This window comes from Mesocricetus auratus, unplaced genomic scaffold (genome assembly GCF_017639785.1).
Source record: "Mesocricetus auratus isolate SY011 unplaced genomic scaffold, BCM_Maur_2.0 Super-Scaffold_4256, whole genome shotgun sequence".
Lineage (NCBI taxonomy): Eukaryota > Metazoa > Chordata > Mammalia > Rodentia > Cricetidae > Mesocricetus > Mesocricetus auratus.
The window spans coordinates 70,501,805-70,517,529 of record NW_024429182.1 but is presented as its reverse complement, the minus strand read 5'-3'; the positions used below and the strand labels follow the sequence as shown (position 1 = coordinate 70,517,529).

Sequence of the window (15,725 nt, the reverse complement as noted above, 5' to 3'; positions counted from 1 at the left end):
GTTCTTAGTTCCAAGAGGCTCCCATGAAATTTAGCCTGGAGGAGAGTCCTTACTTGTCTGGGGACATGGTTAACTTTTGATTTCTGTGGCACAGAATTCCAGTGACTAATTAACTTGGTGTGTCTTCTGAATTTGTTTAGAGTTGAAAGAAAGCCTTTCTCGAATGGGATCTGATTTGAAGCAGGGCTTTATCAGCTCTCTGAAAAGTGCTTGGCAGACACTCAACGAATTTGCACGTGCTCACACCTCTTCAACTCAATTACAAGAAGAATTGGAAAAGGTGGTCAATCAATTCAAAGAGGAAGAAGAAAAGCAAGTAGTTGAAGGTAAGTTTGCTATTGGACATGTTTTCCCCTCTTTAACAGATGATGTTAAAGAGCATAATGCTTGTAAATGTGGGAGACAGTTTTCCTTTCTAGACCTCATCGGATTGTATAACTCCTGTAAAGGAGACTATGCCCTGGTAGTCCATGTCATCCTTCATCAACTGCTGACCAAGGGTTTACCTGCTAGTTCTTAGACTTTTCTCTGCAATTTTAAGATTTTATGTAGTGTCATCAGGCCGGCGTGGAATATGAGTTGAGAGCTAAGTTTGTATTCAGACTTTGTGAAGGCTCCACGAGGTTCCTGCCCTTTAGCTCCGGCTGCACTGTGTGTTTAGAGACTTCGTATGCAATGCCAGGTCATCGTGCTCTTTGACTTCCTGACTCTAATTCTGTTTCTTTTTCTTTTCTGCAATGCTCTTTCACTCCTTCACAACTTGTGTCAGCTGTTGACTCTCGCTCCCGTCTCTTGGGGAACCAGCCCCTCTTCCCCTGTTCTCAGGAGGAGGCGGGTGAGCCTGTCATCTCCTCAGTTGCTATGAGCGTCAAGTGATATTCATTCAACCCAGCTAAAGTCAGGGTAATGATTAAGTGATTGACTTTGATATTGAAATGGTTTAAATTCTAGCTGAAAAGATTGAAAGTCCAGAACTTTCCAAGGATGAGGACTACTTAGGAAAGGTTGGAATGTTAAATGGAGGCCGCCGGATTGATTATGTTCTTCAAGAAAAGCCAATAGAGAGTTTTAATGAGTATCTCTTTGCTCTTCAGAGTCACTTATGCTATTGGTAAGTATTTTTCATTTTGATTGTTTTGAATGGCTTCAACTAGCACAGTGATTTCACTGTAGGGTGGGTCTTTTACTAATTACCCAGCTGTTACTGACTTAATAGATTCCCCGTTGAGCTCACACATTCCATCAGGTTTTTGCGGTTGCTTGCTTGGTGGTTTAAATCCAGATGGACACAATGAGGAGAGAGACTTGGACAGCAGTTTACATTTCTGACTTGTTAACAACCTTTCCAAGTCTGCATAGAATTTAGACATCCACAAGGTGGCAGTGTGCCATCTGCCCTTGACCATAGATGATTCATTGGTATTTGGGCAGTGTTTTTATAGGGGGACCTTTAATGACAGGAGTTTAAAGCCTTTAAAAGCATTCTTCCATATGTTCCCATCACCGAGGAGATTCCCAGCATGCCTGTTTTGGAGCTGATTGGAGTCCATACAGTCTTTAAAGATTGCTCTGTGTTCTACACTTTGCAGTCTGTTATCCTCCCATTCAGAGCTGAATAGGATAGAGTATGGGGCACTTACCTCCTTTGTGTAAATGGTAATGTTTACTAACTATTTAAATATTGGTTTTTTTGTTTCTGCTAGGGAATCTGAAGATACCGCCCTCTTGTTACTTAAAGAAATCTATCGAACAATGGACATTAGTCCAGAGCAGCCCCAGCATTGAGCAGACTTGCATTTTACTAGGTGAGTTAATTCTTACTAAATGTGTAAGAGCTGATGCTTGTGTTACTGGAGTTTTGGGGTCCCTTTGTGATAGATGATAGAGGGAAATCAGGTCCTCTTGGAATTCTTAGTCTCATTAATAAGAGAATTTAGGAATGGACTCAAATGGAAGCGCAGGAACCATTTTACTATTGTTGAAAAGGAAAACCAGGCCATGGCAGCTGTAGGAGGAGAATGCAGGAGAGAAGGAAAAAAGAGAAGAGGAGAAGGCCATTTAAGGTGGCACAGTGGTGACTGCGACTCTGACCACAGGAGACAGCTAATGAGAGATGATTGGATTTGGGTCTGTTACAGAGGAAGAGCTGCTACTAAGTTACTGATGAAGTCGTTGTGGATGTATGATGATGCTTTCTTCTGGCAGGGCCCGTTGAGGGAGCAGGTGTTTTGGTGGAGTGGGTAATCATTTGTTTTCTTGAGTCAATAGTTGATCATGTTGGTCTGAAGGCCAAAAGAGCTCTCAGAGCTAAAGATGACTTCAGAGGCGCCAGCATGTATTTGCCATCCAAAGACTCAGTTAGTAGAGGTCACCTTGAAGGACTGTGGGGGAAGAGGAGGAGTCCCTAGAGTAAAAAGACTCCAGGACCTGAGTGAGGAGGATTGCCGCAGAAAGCGGTCACAGGACAAGCAAGAAGCAGCCTTTGGCTTTGGGCAGACTCAGACCATTACTGGTGACCTGGATCAGAGTTGCTTTAATGTCAGGCCAGAGGTCAAAGGTGAGGTGAGGAGAAGGAGTTTTTGTCATGAAGGGTGCTTTGTCATGAAGTAAGGCAGCAGAGGGGGTGGAGGCGGGGAGGGGAGGGGGTGGGATAGGAAGGTGCTAGCTTGCTGGTAGGGATGTTCCAGAATTGAGGAGAATGATCATTTTGGATGAAGTGGGGATACTGGGGTGTGGGCATTTGGAAAGGCAGGGAGCGTGCAGCCAAGTGTGGTCAAGAACTGACCTGTAGGAAAGGAACAAGGCAGTGGTGTGGGTCTAGGTACTGCTGGAGAGGAAGGGAGGTGTTCTCTGACAGGCTTTGCCTTCTCCGAAGTGTGTGGGAAGGTTGTCAACTGAGAGTGAGGCAAGGGGCCTGCTGGGTGAGTTGAAGAGAGAAGAGCAGATGGATACCTCAATGTGGGAGGAAAGAACTCACCAGCCTAGTGGGATTGCATTGGATTGAAGGTTGGAATGCCTGCTGATATTTTGATCATAAATTTCAAGTTAATTACTTTGTTACAGTGACTAGCTTCTCTGGCCATGTTCTGCTGCCTGGGCAAGGGTTAGAGTTGGCAAATACTTGTGTTTACCAGGGATAGGTAAGATAGGAGGGGATGGATACTCACTGTAGTGGGGGCACTGGAGACATATGGAGGGTTGGAGGGCTTTGGGCAGAGCATGGTATGTGTGAATGTGATTGCCAAGACTTGGTTTGCCCTATGACAGGATTCATTGGAGCTGTCATACTTTGTTCAACAAATGCTTCATGTACTTGGAAGCGATTATTTTCAAACTTTTTCTTTAGATTTATTTTGTGTGTGTGTGTGTGTGTGTGTGTGTGTGTGTGTGTGTGTGTGTGTGTGTGTGTGTGTGTGCACGTACCATGTGCATGCAGGAACCAATGGAGGCCAGAAGAGGGTATCAGATCCCGTGGAGCTGGAAGGGTGCTGGGAATAGAACTGCTGGTTTTCTGCAGCAGTAGCAGCAAGTATTTTTAGTGGCTGCTGCGCTCTTTCTCTAGCGCTAGCTTTTCTTTTAAGTTTATATATTTCATGTTGTTTGCTATTTTGTAGCCTGCCCTTTTCTGTGTAAGATACTCTGTTATTTCCCATTGGGATATATATTTATATAGACATATTTGTGGTACCAGAGATTGGTCATAGTGCCTTGCACATGCTGTACCACTGAGCTGTATGCTCAGCCCTGTTTACAGTTTTTGTTTTCTTTATAAAGGGATTATACATATATGTCATTCAGCTTTATTTAGATATGTAAACCTTTTAAATTAACATTTATTTATTTATATTTGGGCGTGTGTGCCATGCATGGTGTGCACCTGCTGGAATAAATACTGTCTTTGCTGAATTGGGTTCCAGAACTCAAACTCAGGTTGTAAGGTTGTGTCATAAGTGCCCTTACACACTCTGAGCCATTTCACTGGCCCTTTTTTGATGGGTTTATTGAATTCATTTCACAGTTTTATTATTTACTAATTTGTCCTCCATTCTTGAATACTAGATAACCCCCTCATTTCACTATTATACATAATTTTGATATGTAACTTTACATGCTTTTAGCCTGTCTGTGACTTGAGATAAACCCGTGAGTGGCATTGTTAGATCTAGAATATTGCATATTTTGAAAGGCTTTCTAATCTATTCTTATTGTTCAGTTGTATCTTAGAGAAGTCCCTCAGTTTTTTTTCCTTAAATTTAGATTTATTTATTATGTATACAGTATTCTGCCTGCCTGCATGCCTACAGGCCAGAAGAGGGCACCAGATCTCATTACAGATGGTTGTGAGCCACCATGAGGTTGCTGGAAATTGATACCAGGACCTCTGGAAGAGCAGTCAGTGCTCTTAACCTCTGAGCCATCTCTCCAGCCCCACCCCTCAGTTTTCACAGCTGCTGTTAATGTATAATTGCCAGTTTTTCTTCTGCCTCGTCAACACTAATTGTTGCTGTTTTTGAATTCTGGCCATTTGAGCACCAGAAATTGCTGAGTCATCATTTTGGTTGTTTTCCCCATAACTAGTGAACTTGAGTTGCTTTGATGTATTTAATCTTCCTGTTACATTTCTTTGCCAAGCTCCTTTTGACCTTTTTGCATTTTCTGGAGGAGTAGGGTAGGGACTCTGTTGGGTGTGTGCATGTGGGTATGCCTGTGTGAGTATTTTTGCTTAATGAAACTGATAGATGATAGTAATGTTTAAGGCAATTCCCCTCCAGTTTATTACTTGTCTTTTTTTTTTTTTTTTTTAGTTTAGATGGGGGTATGTTTTAAAACTACTAACTACGTAGATATTTACTTTTGCTTGCTTTTAGTTCTTCATTTAGCTCTAGAAATGTGTGGTCTGAGAGGGACTTAACTTGTTCCCTGTGCTGTATTTGAATGTTGTATCCTCTTTTTTTTTTTTTTTTTTTTTTTTTTGGTTTTTCAAGACAGGGTTTCTCTGTATTGTTTTGGAGGCTGTCCTGGAACTCACTCTGTAGACCAGGCTGGCCTCGAACTCACAGAGATCCGCCTGCCTCTGCCTCCCGAGTGCTGGGATTAAAGGCATGCGCCACCAACGTCCGGCTGTTGTATCCTCTTTGCTTGATGCCTTTATCATTTGTCTAGTATCTGTTTTCTAGGCATTCTGATCAATTTATTTATCATACTTTGTTCATTCATACTTTAGCATCTTTTTCAAGACAGGGGTTCTTTGTATAGCCTTGGCTGTCCTGGATGATAAAGTTGAGCGTATGGCTGGCTTCACAATAGAAGGAGCAGCTCTTACTGAGAGTCTGTCAAGTTCACTGAGGATTTTACAAGACTCCCTTGTCTTTACAGGAAGTTCCAGCATGAGTGCCGTTGCCTAGAAGCTCTGTGGTGGCCGATCCCCCCTTTGCTCCTATGATGGTGACAGAAAAGTGACCAGCAGCAGTTTCTAACATAGGCTTCTCAGATGTAGGAATTCATTTTAAAAGGCACAGGACAGAAAGACACTGAAAAAAAAAATCAGTACCACATGGATAGTATAGAAGAAAAACTGTGATCATAAAATGATGCTGTGTAAATTCTCAGATCTGTTTAGCTGTGTAGTTATCAAAATTAAGTATGTCCTAATGAAGAGAGATTTGTAGCATGCACACTGTTATTTCTATTTCTTGAAACTATTGTCAATGGAATATTAAACCTAGATTTTTCTTTGTATTAATGCAATATTTTTATTTAAATATGGACTTCTTGAGAAACTATAGTAACATGATTTTTAAGAAACTTATGCTAGTCTCTGGGCATGGTGGCGCATGCCTTTATTCCCAGCACTTGAGAGGCAGAGGCAGATCTCTGTGGTCTACATAGCAAGTCCCAGGACAGCCAGGACTACGTAGAGAGACCCTTCACAACAAGAAAGAAAGAGAAAAGAAAAGAAACTTATGCTGTTCTTTATTGAGCTGCCCTGATGCAGAATTGTTCCTCCTTGTCACAAGGCAGTAGCCAAGGTCTCTTCTGCCCAAACTGACCTGAGTGTGTGTGAAGCTGAACACCACCACTGAAAGCCTAGTTGCTGGAGTGAAGCACTTGTGATGATCTGACCTCTCCTGACCTGTCCATATCCCCTGGGAGATGAGCAAGTGACAGGCCTTCATTGTGACTGAGATATCTGTGCCAGCACTCATGGCTGAGGTTCCAGTTAATTGAGAACCAGAGTGGAAGGTTTTGTTCTTTGGTTTATTTTTACTTGTACCAAAGGGTTTGAACAGTGGATTTACTTCTGGGATGTAGAGCTGCTTGGTGAAGACTGCTCTGTAACATCACTTTGTTTACTATAAACTCTTTACCTAAATATTTCCTTACAGACACTGGGAATGCTGATTTCCTTCTTTTGTTACATAGCAGAAACATTTTATGTCGTTTACATAGTTCTCATGGAACATGGAAGTTTTTGAAAACAACATATAATACACATTTTTGTGTATGTATTCTAATTGGTGTGAATAAAACAGTAACATCGATGCTCTTTTCAAGCTGCAAATTGTTGTTTCTCACCCTTCTTAAAGGGTTCCCTTGTCAACCTGCAGCCTCTGTGTGGTTAATTTATAACTTGATGGGATTAGAATGGGAGGGTCTAGAGCAGTGGTTCTCAACCCCTATGGGGTCCAATGAAGGGATCACATCAGATAATCATATCAGATATTTATGTTACAATACATAACAGTAACAAAATTACAGTTATGAAGTAGCAATGAAAATAATTTCTGGTTGGGGTCACCACAGCATGAGGAGCTGTATTAAAGGGTGGCAGCATTAGGAAGGGTGAGAACCACTGCTCTAGAGCTTGCTTTGACCCCAGGTTTCCGGTCGCTTCATCATCTGTCTGAGGACACACTGTTCCCACTGGGGAGGCACATAGCCAAGTTGGGTTCTCTTGATTCCCTTTGCCCTTCGCTTCCCTCCAAGACAATCACCGTTCACTTAGTTTTCATATGACTTCTAATACTGTCAGAGGAAGGGAAAATAGAGCTTCCTTATGTGTATTTTAATAAACTCTATTTAGCTTTTTCAACTTGTAACAAGTTTGAGTTGTATCATTCTGTTTGTGTCTTGTGAGTCTTGGGAAAAGAAGGGACGTTTGGAGTAACAAGTCCATGCCAGCTGGGTGCCCCTTGTTGCTACTTCTTTTTAATAGTTGGGGAGCACACAGTACAGTGTTCCAGTGAACATCCCCAAAGACGGTTTTCTATCACTGTTACTTCTTTCTTTTTATTTTACCCATCCAAGACATGTAGCCCAGGCTTGGCTTGAACTCGGTGTGTATTTGAGGATGACCTTAAACGTCTGATTCCCCTGCCTCACCCAAATGCTAGGGTTTCCACGCCTGGTTTATACAGCACTGGGCATCAAACCCAGAGCACCAACCGTCTTAGCCAAATCATGCCCCGTCACTGCTTCCTTGGTCTCGGTATTAGTGTCTGACTTACACTGAGCCTCAGGGTCTTGCCATTAAGTTAGGTGCCTATTATACACTTGTTGGTTACGGGAATTTAAAAATCAAAACTGTAAAGTCACAAAGAATTTTCAACAGAACAATCGCAAATGGTGGAAAGACATTTAGGGAAATGGTCAACATCCTTAGTCATCTTGGAAATGCTAATCAAAACACCTCATTTACCATCTTACACCAATCAGAATGACTAAGATCAAAAACACTGATGACAGTTTATGCTGGAGAGGATGTGAAGTAAGGGGAACACTCTTCCATTGCTGGTGGGAGTACAAACTTGTACAGTCACTGTGGAAATCAGTGTGACAATTTCTCAGAAAATTAGGAATCAATGTACCTTAAGACACCACAATACCACTTTTGGGCATATACTCAAAGGAGTCACACTCATACCACAAGGACATTTCCTCAACTATGTTCATAGCAACATTATTTGTAATAGCCAGAGCTTGGAAACAACCTAGATGCCCCTCAACCAAAGAATGGATAAAGAAAATGTGGTATATTTACAACTGGAGTACTACTCAGTAGTAAGAAACAATGACATCTTGAAATTTCAGGCAAATGGACAGAACTAGAAAAAAACATCCTGCGTGAGATAACCCAGACCCAAAAAGACAAATATAGTATGTATTTGCTCATAAGTGGATACCAGGCATAAAGCAAAGGATAACCAGCCTACAATTCACAACCCCAGAGTAGCTAGAACCCTCTTCCAAAAACATGGAAGCAGATGCAGAAATTCACAACTAACCATTGGGACAAGCTCCTATAGTACAATTGAAGTGAAGGAAGAGCAATAATATGAATAAAGGAGTCAAGACCATGATGGGGAAACCCACAGAATCAGCTGGCCCGAGTTAGGGAGAGATCACTGACTCTGATCTGACCACTGCAGAACCTGCATAAGACTGAACTAGACTCCCTGAATACAGGTGATAATGGTGCAGCTGGGACAATATATGAGGCCACTGGCAGTGGCTCCAAAATCTAACTCTAATGTACAAACTGATTTTATAGAGCCTATGTAGAGTAATCCTTGCTCAGCCTAGGGGAGGTGCCCTGGTCCTGCCTCAACAAGATGATGGGACAGACTTAGTATATGTCCTAGGGGCGGACCATGGTTTCTTTGAGGAGCCCAGGGGGTGTAGGAGTGAACCCCACAAAGTTATCCACCCATGAGGGCGACGACAGGTAAATTAGCACAGATAGAGATAAAAGGAAGCGAAAGGAAAAAGGGCCTTTTTTTTGGAAGCTGGCCACGCTTCTGACTCCCAGCTTGTGTGCCTCTCTCTCTGGTAAATAAATATATTGTATTCCCTATTGCATTGGCTATCATCTATAAGGGGGATTGGAATGTTAAAAAAAATGTTGCTGTGGTTTGGGCTGGATAGATGGCTCAGAGGTTAAGAGCACTGGCTGCTCTTTCAGAGGTCCTGAGTTCACTTCCCAGAAACCACATGGTGGCTCACAACCATCTGTAATCAGATCTGGTGCCCTCTTCTGGCATGCAGGAATACATGCAGTCAGAAACTATCTACATAATAATCTTAAAACAAAAACAAAAACAAAAAAAACTGTCAAGTCAAGTGACACTTGAAAGAGACCTTGTAGCATCATCTAAACCAGTGGTTTGCAAACTTAAGGAGGAGTGGCGCCAACCCCTTTCCAAGTGCAGATGGTTCATATGTGTTAAACAAGATGAGAATACTGCTGAGCACTTGGGGCTTCCCTTTACTCCTTGGTTACTCTTGTTTTCCTCGGGTGATGAAAGAAGTCTGGTCATCTCAGATGTGTTTCCTGTGTAGAGTTGTGACAAAAACTTTAAAAAGTAAGCACTTGAAGGTTAAGAGTCATCCTAAAATCATGGGGGGCAACTGCCAATCGTGCGGGCGCGTGCGTGCACACACACACACACACACACACACACACACACACACACTTCTACTATGATAGGCAGTTTTCTAAGCCTGGTGTGTGCTGCTTGAATCCAGTCAGATAGACGTGTTCTCTCAAAGCCAGACTGGTTTTTTAAAAAGGGACCCAAGCAGTGTGTTTCTGCTTATACCTGTAATCGCAGCACTTGGGAGGACTGCCTGAGCTACAGAGTGAGACCCTGCCTCAAAAGACATTTGAGGTAAGTGCTTCCTTAAAGGTAGGGTCCATATAAAGCCTTGAAAAGAGGACAGTAGATAGCAGGTTCCCTTGTGCTGGCACAGATAGTTGTCTGACTGTGTGGGACATGCTGGAGAGCAGGACTGTGGTCTGACTGTGTGGGACATGCTGGAGAGCAGGACTGTGGTCTGACTGTGTGGGACACGCTGGAGAGCAGGACTGTGGTCTGACTGTGTGGGACACGCTGGAGAGCAGGACTGTTGTGTCACTGTGGAACATGCTGGAGAGCAGGACTGTGGTCTGACTGTGTGGGACACGCTGGAGAGCAGGACTGTGGTCTGACTGTGTGGGACATGCTGGAGAGCAGGACTGTTGTGTCACTGTGGGACATGCTGGAGAGCAGGACTGTGGTCTGACTGTGTGGGACACGCTGGAGAGCAGGACTGTGGTCTGACTGTGTGGGACACGCTGGAGAGCAGGACTGTGGTCTGACTGTGTGGGACACGCTGGAGAGCAGGACTGTGGTCTGACTGTGTGGGACATGCTGGAGAGCAGGACTGTTGTGTCACTGTGGAACATGCTGGAGATCAGGCCCAGATGCGTTACTTCTCAGAGCTTCCCAAGCCTGCGTCCAGCCATTTCCCTGGAACCTCTGTCTTTCCTTCCAGAGTAGATTGACTAGTCAGAAGTTGGAAGTTGCTGTATTCTGAAGAGCACTTGTGGTACTTGGGCAGTGTCTGGTGAACAAGGCTGCTGCTGTTTTGTGAGGGTTGCTCCCTGGAGTAGAGATTAGGAGAGCCTCTTGCTTTGGGGTACTTGTGTTTCAGACACTGCCGGCTCAAGTCCTTTATCATGTTTACAGAAGTCCAGTTGGGGGCAGGCAGCATCTTCTAGAGGAGACACAGAGACTATGCTGGCTAGATTTATGTCAGCCTGACACAAACTGTAGTCAGTCATCTGAGAGGAGGGAACCTCAATTAAGAAAGTGGCTCCATAAGGTCAGGCTGTGGGCCAGCCTGTAGAGCATTTTCCTAGTTAGTGATTGATGCGGGAGGCCCAGCCCACTGTGGGTGATGCCATGCCTGGGCTGGTGGTTCTGGGTTCTATGAGAAAGCAGATTGAACAAGCCATGTGCAGCAAGCCAGTTAACAGTACCCTTCCATGATCCTCTCCTGCCTCCAGGTTTCCTGATCAGCTTGGGTTCCTGGCCTGACTTCTCTCAGCAATGTACTTTGCTGAGGAGCAGTAAGCTGAAATAAACCCTTCCTCCACAACTTTCTCAGTGGTCATGGTATTTTCTCACAGACATAGGAATCCCAGCTAAGACAGAGGCCCACAGGAGCGGGCTGTTGTGCCCAGGGCCTCTCTGTGATTACGGGTAGAAGAAAGTGCTTGTGCTTATACCTTAAAATTCTGCGACAAACATGTCTTTCAAGTACTTGAAAATTGCCTGCTTCAGTTTTTGCAAGCACCTAGGCAGTCAGAGCCCATTTCTTTCTTTGTAAGCAAAAACATCTTCAAAGGATAATGTTGGAATAGAAGGTTAGGAGATTTGAATTAAAATATGTCTTTGCCTGAATGCTTTTTTTTCCTTATGGCGATTAAAAGCTTTGTGTTAATGAAGATCCTCCAATACTGTTCTGAACAGAATGCAACTATTTCTACAAATACCCTTTGAACTGTAGAGGAGGAATAAATACAAGATGTTTTATTTGTCCTTAAGGTATAGGAAATATTCACAATAACCAAGATACAGTCAGCCTGAGTGACCATCAATGGATGCATAAGTTTTATATATGTATGTTTATATACACATACATATATAAAATGGAGGGAAATGGAGGGAACTAGAGGTCATTCACTATGCTAAGTGAAATAAACCAGACTTGCACAAATACTGCATGCTGTCTTCTATAGGCAGAATCTATATTTTAAAAAGTAGAAGGGGTTAGGGCTGGTCTTGCAGAGGACCCTAGTTCAGTTCCCAGCTTGTACCCTGGGCAGTTCACAACCACATGTAACTCCTTTTTCCCCACACCTTCAAGTTCAAGTTATGCTGCCCATGTATTCTCAAATGTGTGGCCTTCTCCTGAAGTATGCTAAGCTTACCAAGGGCCATGCTCTTAAAGAAAAAGGATTCTTCTCTTTCCAGCAGTTTTGAATTGCCAAAGTTTTAAATTAAGTAAATAAAAATTAAAAAGAGTATCTCTCTTCTTACAAAAAAAAAACCCAAAACATGCTTATAACCAGATAGTGCAGTATCTGCCTTCAATCCCAGTGCTTGGGAGGCAGAGGCAAGTGGATTCCTGTGACTTCAAGTTCCTTGTCTAAATAGCAAGTTCCAGGCCAGTTAAGGCTACATAGTGAGACCCTGTGTGTCTTAGTTAGGCTTTCTACTGCTGTGAGGAGACACCATGGCCATGGCAATTCTTATAAAAGATAACATTTAATTGGGCTGGCCTGCAGTTTTAGAGGTTCAGTTCATTATCATCATGGTAGGACATGGTGACATGCAGGTAGACATGGTGTTCTATGTAGAAGGAACTGAAAGTTCTGCATCTTGATCTCCAGGCAACAGAAGCAACTATGTGCCACACTGGATATAACTTGAGCATAGGAGACCTCAAAGCCCACCCTAACATTGACACACTTCCTTCAACAAGACCATACCTACTCCAACAAAGCCATAGCTTCTAATAGTGCTACTGTCTGTGGGGGCCATTTTCTTTCAAACCACCATACTGGTTCAAAAACAACACATAAAAACACTGTTCATTCTGGTAATTAAAAGTAAAGATGTGCATGCAAGCTCACACCAGAGCTGTGCACTGGTCTGCACCTTTTAGCTGCACCTTTGAGAAACAATCTAGAAACAAACAAAGAGGTGTGAGGGTTGGATTCTTCCCATAAGATAGTTACACAGTGGAAACCAGGACAGGAAATGTTCAATGATTAAATATGAGTTTGGGAAGAGGGGCTGCAGAGAAGGCTTAGCAGTTAAGAACACTTGTTGCTCTTACAGAAGATCTGGGTTTCATTCCCAACAACTACAGAGTGGCTCATAACTATCCATAACTCCAGTATCAAGGGATCTGATGCCTTCTTCTGACATCTGTGGGCACCAGGCACATACATTGTGCACTTATATACTTATGGCAAAACACTCAGAGTAAATATTAAAAAAAATAAGGTTGGGAAGAAATCAAATGAAGGGGAGGGAAAGTGAGTTTAAGATGACATTTCTAGATTTGGTCACGGAAGTCACATGACAGATCAGGACAAGTCTGTTCCTGCCTGTAGGGAAACAACCCAAGAGGGCTGGTGTGAATGGCAGTTGGCAGAACTGTCTGGATAAAGTCAGCACTCCAGGCCTGGCAATTTGCTCCGTACGCATGAGACCCTTGGCTTGAGCCCCAGCATTTACTAAGCTAGCATGGCGATGCAAGCCTGTAATCCTATCATTTGGGAGGCAGAGGCAGGAGAGGGTCAGAAATTCAAGGTCATTCGAGGCTACTTAGCCTGGGATACAGGGAACACTGGCTCAAACAACAACAACAAAATATTAAAAAGCCAGCACTCCAGACTGATGCAGAAAACCATTACAAGGCAGAGAGTCACCTGGAACACCAGGTTGCCATTTGCATGGAAGCAAACAGGTCCAGGAGAACAATTTCTATTTCTAGCCTGCATTCTTACTGAAATAAAACCAGGAATCTTCCTAACCAGTTCTGGGCAATCAAATGGAATCAGGTGTGGTCACCACAAAACAATTTCAGGACCATAGGGACACTCTTCTTAGTGCGAGTCCTTTCATAGCTTTTGAACATCTTGTGTCTAAACCTGGCTAGCAACTTTATTTGGACTCAGGCCTGCTCTATAGAGGAATAGGTCAGAAAAGTCAAGTGACCTCAGCATGGCACTCTGTGCTGGAACACAGTAGCCATTAACCAGAAACTTGCTGGAGCACTTTTTAAAGTTGATTCAACCAGAGGAATTTACCAAAAAGGAACACCCAGTTGTACAAACTGACCTGCCCATGACTCATGCACATGCTCTCGTAAACCTAGTGGGCTTGTTTCTAAACTGTTCTGAAGCGTCTGCAGAGGCTCTATTTTTGGGAGGTTTTGAATTATAATCTCTTGTGCTTGCCATATTGTGATTTATATCATATTTATTTGTTTTTATTCCAATGCATGTGTCTTACTTTCATATTCCATCTGATTCATATAGTCAGTGGCAGTGATATTTTAAATTCTTTGCACAGTATCTCTGGCATTTCATTGATTTCCTCTCATGTTAAAATGAAATCCATAAAACTTACTTTTAGAAAACCTAATAATATAACTGGGTATGGCAGTTCCTACCTGTAATCTAGAGACAGGAGGATTATGGTAACTTCAAGGATAGCCTGGGCTATAGACTGAATCTCAAAAACAGGCAAGCAGACCACAAAAAGCTAACAGAAAGGAAGTCTAATTATTAGCTGTAGGTATTTGTCATATTTGAGGTGTTCAATTTCCCCAACAGGCTCGAGTGTTTGAATGCTTGGGTCTCATCTGGTGTCACTGTTCTGGGGGATTGTGGACCCACTGGGAGGTGGAAGCATTGCTGTGGGAAGTGGGTCTCTAGCGGTGCCACCTTTGAGATTATAGCCCATTTTGGTTCCTTGTTCCTGATCCCTGAAATGTCACAGCCTTGCTGCAAGCTCTTTCCATCACTGCCTGGAGCGATCACTCTCTGTCCTGCCTTTTGAACTGCAATGGACTGCTCTCAAATCGAAAGCCAAAATAACTATTTTCTTCCTTAGGTTGGTTCTTATAAATATTTGGTTCAGGATAAGCCAAGTAACCAACACTGTATTATTATATCCCTGACAGATCTGTTCAGAACTTCCAGTTTCCCTTCCATAAGATCTCTAGTCTTAATTATGCATCTAAGAGGAGAGAGATCGGAATGATTCACTGGGTGCTCCTCTTTGCTGAGGAATTTCATCTTTCAGGCTACGTCTTTGCTGGCTGTGTTCCCCATTTACCCAAGTACCCAACTCCGTGTTTTTTCCCATTGCAGCACGCTAAGGAGATTTCCATGTTCAGTGAACCAGCTTTTTGTGCATGAAGTGGCCACTAAAACCAACCACAAAGTATAGTGTGGAAGAAAAACCCTGTTTAAAGGTAACAGAGACCCACTAAGAGACTGGGGACACAAGAGGCCCCAGTGGTGACGCTGAAGATGCGTGCTGGGCTTGTCTATGACACTGCTTCCAGACAAGTTTACCTGAGGCTGAAGACCTCACCTGGTGTCGGCAGCATCATCTCACAGGCTTGAATTATAGACAGAGTAAAAGGACATAAAGAAAGGGGGTGTTAGGAGCATATGTGACTCTTGCAGAGGACCTGAGTTCAGTTTTCAGTACCTATGTGAGGCAGCTCATGACTGCCTGTAATTCCAGCTCCAGGAAATCTGATACCCTGGCTGTCAAGGGCACATGCACTCGCATGCACCCCTCACCCCCCCCATAATTAAAAAATAAAATAAATCTTTAAATATGTTTTACTTTTCTTGTTGTTGTGACCAAATACCTGTCAAGAATCAATTTAAGCCAGGTAGTGGTGGTGCGCGCCTTTAATCCCAACACTTGGGAGGCAGAGGGAGGTGGATCTCTGTGAGTCTAAGGCCAGCTTGGTCTGCCTACAAAGAGAGTTCCAGGACAAACAAAGACACAAACAAGCAAACAGAAAACCAAAAAGAATCAATTTGAAGGAGGTAGGATTCACTTTGACATGGAGTTCCAGGTGATGGTTCTGTCATGGAGGGGAACATGGAGGAAGTAGGAGGCAGCTGGTCACATTGCAGGTGCAGAGGTGACTGCTCACACTCAGCTCCGCTCTCCTTCATATTTAATCTGGTATCCCTGCCCATGGGATGGTCCACCCACAGTTAATGTGGGTCTTCCCGCTTCACTGTCTCAATCCAAATAACCCTCGCAGGCATGCCCAGAGGCTTGTCCCCTAAGAGATTCTAATATCTTGTTCATCTTGTCACTATTAGCCAGCAGAGGGTGTGAGAAATACTGCTGCAG

General features: G+C 43.3%; 1 protein-coding gene across 6 annotated transcripts in view; it reads left to right on the top strand.

Moving 5' to 3' along the window:
* Window positions 1-15,192, top strand: part of LOC101840419 (SEC23 interacting protein) — a 54,576-nt gene extending 39,384 nt beyond the window's left edge. For 3 of the 6 annotated variants that reach the window (XM_040753235.1, XM_040753253.1, XM_040753245.1), the window contains 4 exons: window positions 141-326; window positions 952-1,111; window positions 1,704-1,805; window positions 5,377-7,100. In XM_040753235.1, the coding sequence (XP_040609169.1) occupies window positions 141-326; window positions 952-1,111; window positions 1,704-1,785 (428 nt within the window). In that variant the 3' untranslated portion in view covers window positions 1,786-1,805; window positions 5,377-7,100. Of the gene's footprint in view, window positions 1-140; window positions 327-951; window positions 1,112-1,350; window positions 1,548-1,589; window positions 1,631-1,703; window positions 1,806-5,376; window positions 7,101-14,713 lie in introns of those variants that run through there. The other 3 variants (XM_040753238.1, XM_040753251.1, XM_040753250.1) reach the window with 3 other exon arrangements.
* Window positions 15,193-15,725: the final 533 nt, after the last annotated feature.